This window comes from Echiichthys vipera (assembly GCF_963691815.1).
Source record: "Echiichthys vipera genome assembly, chromosome: 2".
NCBI lineage: Eukaryota > Metazoa > Chordata > Actinopteri > Perciformes > Trachinidae > Echiichthys > Echiichthys vipera.
In genome coordinates this window covers 23,924,651-23,941,750 of record NC_139827.1, presented here as the reverse complement: position 1 = coordinate 23,941,750, position 17,100 = coordinate 23,924,651, and the positions used below count along the sequence as shown (strand labels likewise).

At 41.6% G+C, this 17,100-nt stretch overlaps 1 protein-coding gene across 1 annotated transcript; it reads right to left on the bottom strand.

Annotated features, from left to right (window-relative positions):
• Positions 1–341: 341 nt before the first annotated feature.
• mycbpap (mycbp associated protein) lies at positions 342–16,733 on the bottom strand (the record flags this gene model as incomplete). Its single annotated transcript, XM_083926545.1, has 19 exons — positions 342–416; positions 896–1,075; positions 2,121–2,260; positions 2,338–2,465; positions 2,586–2,713; positions 5,575–5,673; positions 6,655–6,801; positions 7,545–7,732; positions 7,859–8,051; positions 9,454–9,562; positions 10,133–10,254; positions 12,425–12,543; positions 12,796–12,946; positions 13,050–13,165; positions 14,308–14,479; positions 14,636–14,742; positions 14,864–15,013; positions 15,175–15,291; positions 16,676–16,733. 19 exons carry the CDS (start codon positions 16,731–16,733, stop codon positions 342–344), a joined length of 2,499 nt encoding a protein of 832 aa, XP_083782671.1.
• Positions 16,734–17,100: the final 367 nt, after the last annotated feature.

The window sequence follows — 17,100 nt, the reverse complement described above, 5'->3', positions numbered from 1 at the left end:
CTCAGGCAGCCCCATCCACACACGCATACAGCACCGGCAGGCCACGCACGCATAGAATACACAATCAACTGCGAGCACAATCAACGGCGAGCGCGAGGGGGTGGAGGGTTGGGATTTGCAAAGTCAGCAGTACTGTTAACCTACTATTATCCACTGATGTGAATGTGACAGTGTGGACGAGATAGAATGAATATTACTCCACATCCGCTGTTGCCGGAAGAACAAAACATTTATTGATTTCACAACATACACTAAAAACAGAGATTCGGAATTGTAACGGTTTTTTCAAATTTGGTATATCAGGTGGGCTCCTGCCTCTCACGTTTTCATAGTGTGCGGGCCTATTCATCTCCTTCGTTGAACTCATCCATCAGGCCACACATGTTGTCCACCAGCTCTTCCATCAGACCATACACCTGCAACAAAGATAAATATGGTAATGCATAGGATGTACATAGGACTGGTAAACCTTAAAATGGTAGGCCTATTATAGAGTTATTTATTGTTGCACTTCCATAAAGTTTGTTCAAAATGAAGACAGCAGATGTTGAAACATCCTGACTTCAGTGTCTATTATGGATCAGTCACTCTATACCCCCCCACCCCCACCTCATCATTGCACATTGCACTTCAACTACTGTATATCTATATATCTATATGTTATATATATTAAAATATATATCTTAAAACTTCTGTCCATATGTCTTCATTTACTGTAAATATACTAGATAGTATGCACCACATTTACAGTTTATTTTGCACTTCTGGTTAGATGCTAACTGCATTTCGTTGTCTCTGTACTTGTACTCTGCACAATAATATGCTCACTTCTTTTAACCCCAAACCTCAAACACGTTTTCCACTTTATACAGTGTAAGATAACTGAAAGACTTGCCTTTTTGTACAGGAAGCTTGTGTAAATGTCCATCACCTCCAGCTCTATATTTTGGTCATCAGAGGGTTGTTGACTGACATTGTCTGGAGAGATGTTAGTCAGTGAGGCCGACTCTTTCCCTGGCTTTTCCCTAGAGCGTCTCCCCACTTCCTCCATTCTTTTCCCCTTCTTTTTGCTGTCCTAGATAGGAGACAGAACTGAGTTACTGCTGAATGACTGAGCACGCAGGAGGGTTGAATACTGAGTTGGCTGGTAATTGATTGTATGCACCTTACGTCATGAAAAACTACCTCACACGTATCTCCTGGTGTTTAATATATTGAATGTCATGTACTGTTTGAATTAACGCATAGCTGCGTGTGCACCGCAGATGGCTTGGACTGGTCCCAGTGCTATTAATTCACACCCTGGGCACACAGTTGGATACCAGGTGCACATTACCACACAGTGTCCTGTTACCATGGTACCCCGGTGAGTAATAGGCTCTACCTCATATATGACTAAACCATCCCACAGAGGAGAAAATCACTCAGCAAAAAACACAGACACACAGACAAGACTGACTCTCTAGTCTATTTTCTAAATGTATGCCTTTTTTTGATGACAATGGAGACACGAACCATTAGGAGAGAAATGTAACCGTTCCCGCAGCAGATTCACGCCCAGAACAGTGTTTATGTGACAACCAACTGAAAAGTTTCTGAATTTCAGATTTGTGAACAGAATGATGCAAAGCAACTGGGTCTAATGAGGATGGGTGCAGGAAAACCATCATCTGCATTACAACGAATTGGAACTAAATTGAATATTTTACTCGTTATCTCACCCGACCAGTCACACTGCAAAAAAATATGAATGGCCATGACCACATTCTATTGCTGAGCTACTATAATGATTTCTCTGGTGGACAAAACACTTGATGAAGAGCATTACTTTCCTACATTTAGTGGAAGCACACACACACACACACACACACACACACACACACACACACACACACACACACACACACACACACACACACACACACACACATTGTATTATTACACAAATGGTTACACAGTTTTATTTGGTGATACTCATGGTTGGGTCTGATATGTCATTCATGCTCATAATTAAAACACTTTTGAATCCGTTGCCTCTTAGTGGCAAAACATCTTAGTCCATCTCTGTATTGACAAAGGCGAGTCAGCTACACAAAATCATATACATCTTCACCTCTCACCTCCACTGATTTTTCAGTAGTTGCTGATTTGAACTCCCCTTTATTGTCGTCTTTAAATCTGGACCTCGCCCCACTCTTTTCCTCTTTAGAAGCTGCTCCCCCCTTTTTCTCTCTCTTTTCATCTTTGTTATCAGCCATATCTGCAATGTAATAACACAGTACTTAGCAGCATGAATTTACACCAATTTAAGTCTGATTCGAAGTCTCTGAGTCTCACCAGCATCAGAGATTTGGGATTCCTCCTTTTTATCGCTCCATGTGTCCCTCTCTGGAAGGCCCAGCAGGTTTCTGAGCCACATGGCCTCACAGACCATACTGTCAAGCAGTTTTCTCCATAGCTGCTGCCTGCAGGGGGCGCCACACACCACCTTAACCTTTAGGCTATGTGGCTCGTGGATGTGTGTATGACAGAGCCCAGATGCTATGATAGAGATGCTACATGACCTATGTGTATTTACTCCTCACCCTATAGCTGCTGCTGTTAGTTGGTGGTGTTTCAGTTGAGAAGGTTCAGAAAGCAGCAGAAGCAGCGAGCTGAGCCGGGACAGGCTCTTTTCCTGAGCTGACTCTTGCTCAGGGAGAGACAGCACAACCTTAAAGAGGACATTTTATGCTCATTTTCAGGTTCATTTTCATAATTTGGGCTTCTACTAGAATATGTTTACATGCTTTATGTTCAAAATCACAGTCTGCTCTGATTGGTCAGCACATTATTTTGTCATGCAGTCTGTCTGAATATACCTGTATTCACCCTCTGTCAGAAACGCTCCGTTTTAGTGCCTGTCTCTTTAAGCCCCCCTCCTGAAAAAGCCCAGTCTGCTCTGATTGGTCAGCATTTCAGGGTCTTCCGACTGAATGACTGTAACAGCACATTCTACATACTGTATAGGGCTGGTAAGTCCCACCCCTGTAATACGGCTTCCGGTCAGTGGCAGCTGCTGGTCTTTCAAGGAGGGGAAGCTCATTTTTCCGGCCTACATCATAAATGTGTTTGTTTATTTATAAACAAAATTCTACCCTTCGGTCCTGTTCAAGAACATGATCTTTGACCTTGTCAGACCAACTAGGCGTCTTTTCCAGGGACTTGACCAGTGTCCTCAATGGCCAGCAGAGCTAGGCTGCTTAAACGGCCTTGGCCCAGCTGGAGCTGCTGCGCCAGGCTACTGTGAAGTGTGACCGCCTGTGAGTGTGAGTGATCGTGACGGGGGGAGAAGCTCCACAGCTGCCGCTGCTCGTTGGGGAAAGAAACCGCAGAGTGACAGAACAAAGTCGCCAAATACAACGCTAGTCGTTTTTAACAAAGACAAAGTCACTGGGGATCGGTAAAGTGTCCGGATCAGTTCAGAACATCGGAATGAAAAAGGAAAATGCTCCGCTGGATGGTTATTCTTTAAGATCGGTGAGTCGCACATTTGAGATGATCATGATGATTGGATGAGCCTCAGACAGCTCATCCAATCATCATGATCGTCCAAGCCAGCCCACTGCCCCATAGACCCCCAGAGACGCTGAGCGTCCGATGGGCGGGACCAAGCCCAGCATTTATCCAATGACCGTCTAGTTTCCACTCTACGCTTCCCCAGTGATGTCAGTAGAAGCTGAGCGTCCGACTGTATAAAGCGCTGTGTGGCTGAAGGAGAAGGAAGTTGCACCGGTTACCTGTGATAAGTAGCTGATTCTGAACAAAAGATGAGGGCTTATAGACGCGTATTTAGTTAATGAAATGTACACATAGAAATGTACACATAGAAGTACATATTTCACCACTTTTTTTTGTTTTGGTGACATTTTAGGGGACACTGATAGCCTACTCACACTGTCCTTTTGGCCGCGGCCAAAACCGTTTTTTTCAGCTAAAGCCTAGTACCTTTAAGCAGTGTGAGTGCACCCGCTCCGCGCTCAACTGCGGCCAGCGGACCGTCCACGGCCCGCTTGAAAGAGGTGGGCTTTAGTGGAGCCGTTTGCACATGTACGAGCACGAGCGTGCGCACGTGTACGAGCAAGAGCACGAGCCCTACGGCAGTAGCGTTATGTCGGACATTTAACAACAATGGCGGTGAAAGGTTCACGTTGGTCTGATGCGGAGGTGGAGTGTTTACTGCAGATTTGGTCGGATGAAAATATTCAAAAACAGTCGACAAGACGCACAAAAACTCCGAGGTCTATGGAAAGATTTGTAAACAAAGCCACACACACGCGATCAATGCGTGTGACGTGTTACGGCGTGATGGCGTATGGACAGCAAGAAGCATTGGCCGGCCCTGGCAGTGTGAGTACAAACGGGGCTGGGGCGCGGGGGGAGAGGGAGGCGGGACAAGTACCCTAAAGTCCCGGTCGTGGTCCGGGAGGACAGTGTGAGTACGCTCTGAGCTTTCCTTGCAGTCTTAGAGCAATCGCCACTGCTTCTAGTAGACCCCATGGGACCTCAGCTCCTGAAAAATTTATGTTGGTGTCTATTGAAATGGAACAATTATTTTCTGGTCCCAGTCATTATCTGTCCTGGATGACAAATACGGTGATTGCGGAATTAAATGATAGATTGTCATGTTAAGAGTTTGACAGTTTATTGTTAGATTGTTCATTGAAAGGCTCTAGTAAAAGCCTAACAAGAATTACTACATTTCATGTCGACTATGTGACGTCACTTCATTACGCTTTCCCTCCTTTTCTCAACTCTGAGTGATGATGCTGCGTCTTCTGCCAAGATTGAGATCAAGATGCCAGTGTGCTTTGTGCCAGAATGTCTTTTTTTCAATTCCCGTCTGACTGTAAGACTAGGAAGCAGCACTCAGAGATGAGAAGTGAAGGGAAAGTGTGAGGATGTGACACACATAGGTGACATGAAATGTAGTCATTGTCATTACGCTTTTTCCAGAGCCTTTCACTGAACAATGTTACAATAAACTGTCAAACTCTTAACATGAAAAATTATCACTTAATTCCACAAACATCATATGTGTAATCCATGACCAAATATTTGTTCCATTTCAATAGACACCAATGTCAATTTTTCAGGAGCTGAGGTATGGGGTCTACCGGAAGCCGTATTACAGGGGCGGGACTTACCAGCCCTAAATAGTATAGTTGTGACATCACAGCTGTACATAAGTCCTGATGGCTCATTTAAGGTCAAAGTTGTAGAAAAGGTCAAAGTTGTGAAAAGAGTGTATTTCCATGTAAATTCAGCGTTTGGATACTTTCACAGTATTTATACAGCACCTTAGCTTAATTCATAACATTAAAATTAAAAAACAGACATATATGTCAAATATGTTATGTTTTGTTTTTGATGCATCATCATGGTACAACATTTCACAGAAGCGTGCACAGTGCATTAAAAAAGGCCCCTGAGACTATAACCTTGGATCAACCAGCTATATCTACTGTTACCTACATTTCTTTGTATGAACCAAGTGTATTAACCACGCACCATAACATCACATAATGTGTCTACCTGTCGGAGTGTATCGACAGAGAGGTCCCAGGTGCGTCCTGGATGCACTTCTTGCCACAGTCTCTTTAAGTCCTCCACTGGCTGATGAAGGTACTGCAACTGAAACAAAAATGGAGCAGTAATTTATCTGAGGAGTATAAAGATGATGTGACCACAAGACCTTGAAGAGAAATTACTGTCACGCTGCAGGATGATAATCGTCACAGATAGTTATTCTCCTCCAATGACCATGATGCTTGTCATCATTTTCAATCACTCCTCAAGGGAAGAGAAGCAATACAGTATGTGTGCCCCGCTTTGTGGTGATAAAATGTGACCATGTGTAAAGGTAGGAGAGCTGGAATCATCGTAATATTTGGTAATGACAAAAGTGACTTTTAGACTTTGTTAATTTAACTCAATTAGTATAATAAGAGATAATATTTCGCCCGTGTGTTTCCCTCCCATGGATGTTCCCATTGTGTATTATAGCTAAGGAGACCATTAAGACACCCATGCTCTATATTCACTAGACCAACATAATTAGCCTCACAATTATCCCAGTTAAAGCCGGATTCCTATTGCAATACCATGGCAAGATAACCTCTTTTCTACAGTACAGGGGCAACAGTGACTGGTTTAAGATATTATCAGTGATTATCTATTATTAGTTATTGAGCTATCATGAACTATGAGGGCAAAAATAGAATTGTGAACTAACAATAGATCCAGATTGGCAAGAGGCAGCCATAATGGGCTCATCACACCCTTGCCTACAGGCAGCGAAATTTCAAAAAAGAAACACTATGAATGGGTCATCTCACAATGAATGAGGTGGTGTGACTAAGACTCAGACTGAACAAAGTGCTCTGTACAGAGAAAAATGATACATGAAAATGGGACCTGATGTTTGATGAGCAATGTGTCTCAAACTATATATCAAACAAAGATGACAAAGATAATGAGTTATATCGAATCATTCTCTGTGGGAAATGCTTAAGTGCTAAGGAGGGTTTGTTCAAAAAATAAACTCCACTGAGTATGAAGGAAAGTGTGAGATACTTAAGAAACTTAAAAGAAAATGACTTTGCTAGGATCTACCTTAGGATTCTTGCTTAAAAACTCTTGCTCTTCAGTGACGTAGAGTTCTGCAGGTGAGCTGGGTCTCTCTGGTGTGCGAACTCCCCGCAGCACCTCATACACAATCGACCGGCACATTTTTACCTTCACTATCTCTTCCAGCTTTGTCTGCTCATGCACACAGAACAGAAGCACAGAAAAAAACATATGGGTTTCTGTTTATCAAAACCTCAGTGCCATGTGTCTGTTTTTCTAGCTCACTTTTCTGTCTCACTAGCCCTTTTTATACAGCACTGCAAACCTAACACTAACATGCAGAGCTGTACGTGAGAGCAACTAACAACTAACCCTATCTCTCTATGTCTCAGTCAGTTGGAAGGGACATTAAACAGACTTTGCCCAGGCTGCTCCCTAGCAAAAAGTCTGTGTAATGTCCAACTGAGCTCATGTGAGAATTCACAGCAAGCCAGTGGGCGTGTCTATGATGTGGCTCATGCAAAACTGGAGAAGTAAACATCCGAGGGTAAATACGAAGGGTGATTTACACAAAAACGCCAATGAAAATGTCTAAATGGAGAGACTCAGAGAGATCCAGGAACTTCTGTTGGTAAGGGCTGACGCCTACATTGCCAGATTAATTCAATGAACGGAAAGAGACTCAGTTGTTTATGACCAAACTGTGAACTGGCTACATGACTGCAATGTAACCAGTGCCTCCTGTACACTTGACCCAGGCACCACCCCCATCGTCTAAGCCAAAAGTATTTCCAGTGAGTGAGAACACGTCTGAAATGGACAATGTCCTATTGTGTGCTACAAGGGGAAACTCCAGACAATTTCCGCACCTGATTGGACATTGTGCAGAGTTTGTATGATAAAACGGATTCAGAAAAAATTCAATGATACACCACCTCTATGAAAAGCCTCTGATCTGCGGTTTTGTCTTGGTACAGAGCAACTCCCCTCAATGTGACCTGCATGGAGGCTCCTTGCAGCAGCACAGGGTGGGTGTTGAGCTGCCACATGTCAGTTTTGATGCCTGGCTTCTCTGACTTAAATATGAACTCGACCCACTGGGTGTCACCTGGACAGATCACACCTGGAGGGGAGGGGAAGCAGGAAGGCGTGTTGAGTAATGGTTGAATAAAACAGAATGGTGGGCTGACACAGGAACAAACAGAATGTTACATATAGGCAGCAGATGTCTGGTTATCTCTGTGTGTACCAGAGGAGGAGTTGAAGTAGAAGTGTAGACTGTTTGTTTGTGATTGCAGGTTAGGAAGGTTGTGTGGCATGGGAAGCTGCTGCCAGCTGTAGAAGATGGCTGTGCTGCCCTCATTGCGCATCTCCAGGTGGGATGAGGCTATTTCTCCAGTCAGGGCTTCAAAGATTATTGTGGCACTGATTCCTACTTCTCCCTGATCAATGAGTGTTGGAAAGCGAGAAGGTGACAGAAATCAAAGCAAAACAGGTCTCAAGTTTCAAAAGCAGAGATGCAAAAAGATATGACCTACCATAAATTCTGAAATTACAGCCAGCATTAACAAATGAAGGCTGGTAAACTAATAGGCCAGTAAGAAGAAATTAACTTTAGCCTTCTACAACTGCCCGCATGGTAAATTTAGTGGAATGTCCATACAGCTCAAATTCCATCAGTACAACAGCAGAATCATGTTATACTCCTCGCTCTGCTGCTCTTTGTTTCATTTTCTTTTATACTGTAGAAATGTTCTCATACTCTAATTGATTCCAGTCGTTTCTTCTTTGCCGTACTCCTGATCAATGCTAAAGTGTAATTCCGGCGCAAAACCATCCCAGGGTCTTTTTCGGCACTTCCATACAACAAATAAGCCATTGAGACAGGTTTTTTCGTGTAACAACTATTATTGGAGAAATCCCGGATAGTCGCTAACAGCCGGAGGTAGCTAACACTGATTAGCTCAGGGCAGTACAGTGAAGGCACTAAAACGTCTTTTCTAACCACTAATACTGCTCAAGATAACATCAAACCTCTGCAGTAGTATGATAAGTGTCCCTACACAGAAAACGAAGCACCAATGGGCTCCTTTCTTTGGATTGCGCTTGGTAATCGACTTGAATGGACTTTACTACGAGAGGAGCTGGTACAGGGGCCTGTTGGTAAGTCTTTCAAAACACTCTTTTGATAAACTCGGGGTTTGCTTATTATGTTATTGGTGCTTCGTTTTATGTGTAGGGCCTCTTATCATGCTACTGTAGATGTTTGGTGTTATTTTGAGCAGTATTAGTAGTTCAGCCATTTCAATGCCTTCACCGTAATGCCCTGAGCTACTCAGTGTTATCCACGTCCAGCCGTTAGCAACTCTACCGGATTTCTCCGTTAATAATAAAAAAAACTGTCTCAATGGCATATTTGATGTATGTAAGTGCCAAAGAAGACCTTAGGATGATTTTGCGCCGGACTTACACTTTAAGCTACTGTCAATAAAACCAAACACTTCTGTTGTTTTTTTCACATTAGAACAGGAACCTCAATGCGAAACTTTGCTATGCAAAAGCATTGAGTTTCATTCCTGCTAGCTAAACATTGTTCAGGGAGAAAGTACAAAGGCAATATACTGATGGAATAAGTGCTGTGGAAAGAGGTGGTAGATGATAGGTAGGAGGACATGTTGAGTTTGCATTAGATCTGGAACAGGAGAAATAAAAAATACAAGTTAAATGTCTTTACTATAAGCCTGGTTTTCTGAGGTAAGTAATAACCCCTGAGAACTTACTGAAGTCATGGTTTGAAGTTCATACACGCCAACTAACCTATGTACAGTGAAGGCCGTTCTGTACCTGGTTAGTGGTAGAGCTCCCAGTCCAGCTTGCGAGCTGACCAAAGAACCTCAAGGCAGGAATGAGCAGAGCATCCGACTGAACATCGTCATACTGTACAAGTGGATCACTGTGGATGACAATGAGACAACACTGTCCTTACTGTCACATGTGTTAGACAATAAGTGAATGTGTCAGTTAGTCATTAGCTGCAGACTGAGCCTTGACCCTCTCTCTAAAGGAGATGGTCTGGCCATTAGATGCCACGATGCATTCAAGTGTTGTTTATTCAACAGGAAGCTGCCAAACGGGTGACAAACTATGAAGACCAATGTGAAGACCAGTGGGAAAGACAGTCCTCAAGAAATGAGTGCATGCTGGGACATTTAACTTTAAAACTTCAACATTGTGGACAACTGAGTCCAACATTAATATAAAATATATCCACATGATTTTCTGTATTATGAATATACTGAAGAAGAAATAGAGTAGTTTATGCCTGGCTTCCAATACCAATTACAGTTTGAATAACATATTTATATGTAGCAGCAATTAATGGCCACACCATGGACAAACCGGTTGTGTTTCTTAGTGTTTGAAATAAAGCAGCATGGCCTGATTTTGACATATTCAGCTTAGAAAAAATTGGACTTTTGTTAGGAAGTCTCGCAAATATCAAAGTCAGTAAAAAGCATCTTACAGGTTCTCCTTTATCTTCTTGTGCTCGGTCTCCTCTTCCTCCTTCTCCAGTAAGGGACCACGGCACACTGTGACAAAAGAGAATGGCTTGCCAGACCCAATCACCTCCAGTCCATTAATCTCCTGCAATCAAAGTGACACAGAGTGGTGGTTGTGAACAAAAGGGGTCAGCTATGTGTGCCCATTCAACATTATGATTCCTGTTATTGAAAAGTAAAACCTAAAGACTTCCTTTGCAGGATACGTACGTCTTGTCCAGTCGCATCCAGAAAGTGCAGCCAGAAGGGACAAAATGAAGTGTGTGTTGAACCCTTCATGACAGGGAGAGGTGTTGGGGAACACACTGTCCATTTGTCAGTAGCTAAAGTAAAGCAGATCATTGGCACATACACTAGGGCTGGGCGATTAATCATATTTTATTTCCAATGACAATTTAAATTTTGTCTTTCAATGTTTATGATGAGAAGATAATTGAGATAAAACAATTATTATCCAGCACACCCTTTCCTTTGCAGCAACGTACTCATCTGTTTTCACTGGGTTACTAACTTTTTAACTTATTGAATATAGTTTACTGAAATGTAGAATACAGTATATAGGAGTTTTTAGGAGGTTGTGGCAGTGCTCCGATGTCACAACATAATTATATTATTTATTTTGATCTAGTTTATTTTTTATTTATGTATTATTTATTTAAATCTATGTATATTTCTATATATTTTTTATCATCTTTTTATTTATTTTTCAAGTTCAATGAAAGCAAGATATTTCCAAAGTCATTGAGTAGTCGTGTTCAATATTCACCCAAATAACCGTGATTAGGATTTTTGCCATAATCAAGCAGACCTAACTAACACTCTTTCAACCTCCTCTGACTCAAATGTTTTAGAGAAACATTGCCATTCATATTTGCTTCATACTGTATTGCAATTGCTTTACCGCCCCTCCCTTTGCACATAATAAGCAGGGTATAACAAACCAATCTATTGTTCTCCCCTCGCTCTTGAAGTTTAAAGTGTATGCATTTTTAAGTAACGCCAGAAGCTTGATTTTCTTCCATGCCTTTTTTGCCTTCCTCCCTTCCTACTTACCTTCCGCTTTCTTCCTTTCTGACTGAAAAAACCCCTCCCTGTCCCCAACTTCTATCTCCTTTCACATGAATGTCACGAAGTCGTTGACAAGTCAGCTCCTGCCAGGACGACCTGTTACTGTCTGTGTGTTTGTCAGGATCCTTCAGACCCCACTGTAACATCAAATGAAACCAACAGCACAACAGAGCTACCATCTTCTCTTTTGTCACAGTCACAGATGTGTGTGTGTGTAATGTGTGCAAGATATCGGGGGAGGAGGATACTAAGTGAAAATAGTTTTTAAAAAACCTTCCCATAATCAGCATGTGTTACTTAGGTCATTATGAATGTGTGTATTTAATGTATATTTTTACAAGAAACTTAAGCATTTCATCAGATATTATATTATGTGTTATGCCTGTCTGCCTGCATGCATGAGTGTGTTTGTGTGGTCTGTACTTGTACATGTCTGTCCTGTATTTTGTTCCTTGTACAGTGAATCCCAGAGTAGTGTGCCCAAAGCTGGATGATCACAGGCTGTTTGTGAAGATACAGTCTGATCATGAACAGCAAGAGACAGAGTGTCCTGTGGGTGTGAGCAGCTTCAGTGGGCTGTGTAGTTGGACAACGAGTGGTCCAATAATTAAGTGCTGTGTATATGGAATGAATTATTGTACATTGTTAGGGAGAACAAAAACAAAGTGTAATGTGAATAATATGTGATTTGGATTGCGGCGTCACAACTTTCCGGTTAGATAATTACTGCAGAAGGTACACTGGAGGCATCCTTCATTACAGATCCACTGGTGTTACGTCAGACAATCACCAGTCTACATAACAGTAATGAATACCTCCAACTTTGACATGTTTTTACATCAGCTTAGGTTCTACAGTACGGAAGCTGGGAACAGCCATCCAATAGTTTTTTTTAATGCCGTTATGTCAAGATCACAAGTAAATTATTTCATTATCTCAAGAAAATTGAGAAAAAAAAGATAATGAACTTCTTATCTCGGGAAAATCGTACCCTCATATTACTTAGTACTTAGTAGTTTATCAACGATCAGGATCTCAAACAACCCTGATCGAGCTATGACTGAGTCCGGTTTTCGTAATAAGGTGCTAACAAACGTGTAAAGAAAATACTGGATACAGTATTCATTTGAAGTGCTACTGAGCCAAAGCAGCATTCCATGTTATAGTTTTTACTGTCACTGTGTTACCGGTTTTTTGTTGTCCATGTCCTGTAGAATCATTCCGAGCTCCTGGCACTGGTGCTGCAGGTATGAGCTCTGGTTCCAAGTCCGAGAGGCAGGACGCAGAGTCTCTGCACAAGTTAGTCCTAGATGATGAAAATACATCTACTCTCAGTTTATAATAGTCCTCCCAAATATTAGAAGAAGCTTATTTGAAGATGTTTTGGAATTGCCCTTGATGTCAAGTATGGTAGTCAAATTTCTCATTAGAAGGAGAAATAGACAGCCTTTGATTGGAATACCATTGGGTTTGAGGTGAATGCACAATCAGAAGGGACTGCTTTGAGAACTAAACTGAGAGGAAAATCGACATCAAGTATATAGGTGTCTGCGTGTACCTGATTCTCTGTGTATGCTGCGTGGTTGTCCTACATGTGTGACAGGCTCCCATCTGCCCTGCTCTGTCTTAGTCAAAGTGGCTGTGATGCCACTCATTTCATCTCCATAACGCTGGGGGAGACTCCAAAACTCACTGCCCACACGGTATCCCTGTAGAAGACACATGAATGAAGAGGCTACAGAGAACATTTTTATTGTAGAAATATAACCAAAAAAGACACAGGAGAAGAGAGAAAGCAAATATGTGTCATACATATCCAGAGTGGATGAGTGGCATGACTTGGTTTAGAAACTCCCTCTGCTCCTGAGTTTCTCTGAAACGGTTAGCTTGGTTCATCAGTAAGTTTTCAACTGGCCTGTCAAGCAAGTCTTAGAGAGAAGAAGAGGAGTAGAAGAAGAGGAAGAAGAAGAAGAAGACGAAGAAGAAGAAGTTAATGCATACTTAGGATATGAAACAGTTGTAGTTAATAAGTGGGGTTGTATGGGGTACTTAATCCATAGTCATTAACTACAGTGGATGGAGGTCAGCATGCCCCCAGTTTGGAGAAGCAGGCAGGAGGACAGGCACAAAAGCTAAGAAATATACTGCTGTTAGCAGCTAAATGTAAGGCCTGCCTGAAGAAAATCAATATCAGTTTAAGTCCATGCTATATTTGAAATATTTTCATCGCTTTTCCTCAAAGCCACCTGCCTAAGTACATCATACAACCCCACTTCAAAGAATCTGAACTATGCCTATAAAATGAGAAACCTCATTTGAGATCATGCATCTATGATATTTGTTAATTCATAAGATCCTGCTGTTATTGTACTTGTCTATTGTCAATGTCTCACATCCTTGCAGTTGAATACAAGTTAAAAGAATACTTCACCATTTGCATTAAGCTTTGCATGGTTAGAAACCCAGCCATATTTTGAATGGCCGTGCATCATTCCCTCATTTTCCCCTGAGACGGGAGAGATAAGATATCTACCTCTAGCACTTTCTGCTTTAAATGCCGTTAAAATAGTCATTTTGCATCATGAAGCAGGAAGTATTAGAGAGAAGGCCTCTGGCGAAAATACAAGCACTAGTTCATAATTTTTCAATCCCGTTTATAGGGGGAGGGACCCACTGACGCTTCAGACCTATTACAGATCAGCGGTTGGGGCTTCACTTGCCGAAACTGACATCTGCCATTTTACTTGGAAGCTACGCTAAACTAAGCTAAGCTAAGCTAAGCTAAGCTAAGTTAAGATAACAGCACTGAGGAGAAAGCTGTTGCTGACGAGCAAGGGTGCATTATGGGAGTTGTTGTTTTCAATCCACAAGCGCCATAAAGTCACTTTCTCCCATTTCTCGGTCAAGAAGGCACCAAATTAGAAATGTATGTTACATTTCGACAACATATATGACCCACTTTCCATACAGATTAATGATTCCACTGGTGATTTAATCCTTTAAGGCTGTAATAATGATACAAATGTGAAGTCTTTATGGCATAGATTGCTGTACTCTCTAGTCTGCTCACCAGATAAGAAGCCCTGCTGCCGTCTGCGCTGCATCATATGTGTATGCCAATGCTGCAGGGCATTACTCTGGATGCTTCTGTAGCCGCACCCACTCTCCACAGTCTCAGAGTGATGCCTCCCTGGAGCCTCAGACGAAGCATATCTTTGGGACTTTGGTATTCGCTTTACCAACTGGATGGTGGAAGGGGGACAGAAGTAAGCGATGACTAGTTAATGTATTTCTATTACATTTGTCAGTTTACAGAATGCAATAAATAAATAAATAATACATTTAAATCTATAAAAATGTATCTATATGTCATAGAATTATATTAAATCTAAATTTACCTCTGCCTCCCCTTTGGCCTCCAGAAAACTTCTGAAATCTTCTAAACTACCCAGGATGCTGTGCGGAAGAACCATCCCTTGTTCATCAAACCGGAGCCCTTCCGGTCCTGAAAAGAGAAGCATATGGACACGACAGGATGCATATTATGACAAGGATAATATCTCTTTTTAACTACAGGCTACTCTACAGTGTGTTAGTATTCATGAGGGGAAAAGAATGCAACTGACCTGTGTAGTCAAGAGGTTGAGAGTCAGGCCCCAGAGTCACTGGATGAGCCACCGGCCCTTGCAAAGCATTTTTAACTTCATCAGCTGTCTTACATACACGAGCCATGAGCACTATTTTTGAATGGCCCTTGGTGACTTTGGCATACGAAGCTTTAATTATTATCACATTGTTCGTTAAATATACAACACAACTGCTTTAAAGTGAGTACCTTGGTGTGACAGTCACACAGATGATTTGTAGATTTATGAAACAAAGTATTTTTCAAACTTATAGTAAATGTATGTATATGGGTGAAGTGGGTTTAATTTACTGAGATCCTGTGGGTGAATGGCCAGAGCCTGGATATGCCCACCTTTAAGAGTAGAGCTCTGGGTGTGGTCGTCACCCAAGATGTACATCTCATTTGATGTTTTTGGCTTCTTGTTTTCTGGATGAAAGGAGAGGAGAGAAATAGACTGTTATATGTTTTGTGCGTGTTTGAGTAATGCAATGTTTTGTGAAACTGGGGGCTACAATACTTAAAAGCATATCTATAATCTTTACACACAAGATCGGGATCAGAATCAAAATGCCTTTATTGTCATTTCCCACCCCACATACAATGAAATGAAGGTGTCTCTTCATTTAAAAGAACTACAAATATTCACATACTTTTACACTTGAACCCTGCCTCCCCAAAACCCGCCCATCCATCCCGTTTATTAGTGATGCCCTAATTCTAACATTTAAAAAAGTGAAAAGATGCTCTACTTCACTGTGCACAAAGTTCTTCAGTGCTCACGCACACACACACACACACATGCAAAGACAAAGAGATGACCTTGGAACCCTGACATGGTTGTGCAACTCTTTTAATTTGTCTTTATCCAGCAGTGCCTGATTATAGTTACCATGGTCACAACAACAATGATTCAGCCACGGTTTTTGTGAGTGGCTCACTTTGCTTCCACTGAGTTTTCCATCAAAGACTCAGTACAGTTTTCAGATAAGTGTTTTGCTTTGCTGGAGGCGAGAGATGCCCTTGGAACTTAAGGGAAGAAAATGCTGAAGTGCTTTAATGACTTTGCAAATGAATCTATCAAAAGCAGATGTTAGAGACCTGTGTGTTTCTTGTGTTTCTCTTTACATTAAATTATTATTTAAGTGCTATATAAATAATTAGAATTTAACAAGTTACTTTGTAGATTAAGATTATTCAAATATAATCAACTAATATGCTATATTTTGATGTATTAAAGGTTAAAATCAGACACAAACATTATTGATCCCTGGAGAGAGATTCACAATCTAGGGAGCAGGACAAGGCTCAACTTAACTCTTGTAGACATCAACTTAATTAAGTTCATGTGACTTAGAAATGTGTTTTATTGTGGCCAAAAGGCGCCTTCACCATACAAACCATTGCTTTGAATTAATGTAATACCGCCAGCAGTTGGCTTAACTTAAAGTCTAGTGGAAAACGTTAACATGTGTTTTTTGTTGACCAGAGTTTTGATAAGTTACTTTAAATAGGCTATATCTTGTTGCTAACAGTGTCCTACATTTACTTAAGAAAGGAATATACTTTTGAAGACAGGACTTATGTAACAGATTGTCTACACTGTGATACTTTTACAAAAGTAAAAAGTCTGAGTACTTCTTCCACCACTGCATGAAAAGAGGTACAATTTCGTGCACGCGGAGGTAGAGTACGTTTAGCTATTGAAGCCCCTATGACAGGTGGAGAGGTCACTTAGCTAGATGACAGTAAGGGAAGAGGTGAAGAGACACAGGTTGAAGAGGAGGCAGAATACTGTAACCCGTTAGCTGACCTGAGTGACTTGACGTTAGATGTCTCAACTCCTTCTCCGGTGACTCGCCGCGGCTCATTTGGTCTAACTGCCGTGAAAGCAACAGTGAAGGACAAGCTAGCAGAGCTAACCGAGATAGCGCTGTGCCTCGGCGTCAAGCAGCCTACGTTGTCTAACGGTAACCATGGCAACGGGCGCCTCTCCGCGGAGCGACGGAAGAGTATTTTCTAGTTAAACAAAACTATTTACAAATAAACAACGACAAAAATAAACACGCAAAAAAATGGATGGAAAAAAAGAAAGTTGCGAGGCAAAAACAAAGAACGAAATCGAACGAAATGTTCTTTATTTTCTTCCATTATTTCTGTCAGGGTCGACTCATGTAAAAGCAAAAGTGCGGAAATAGGGGAGAAAAAAACGGGCCTTTGTAGGCTAGGCCTATAATA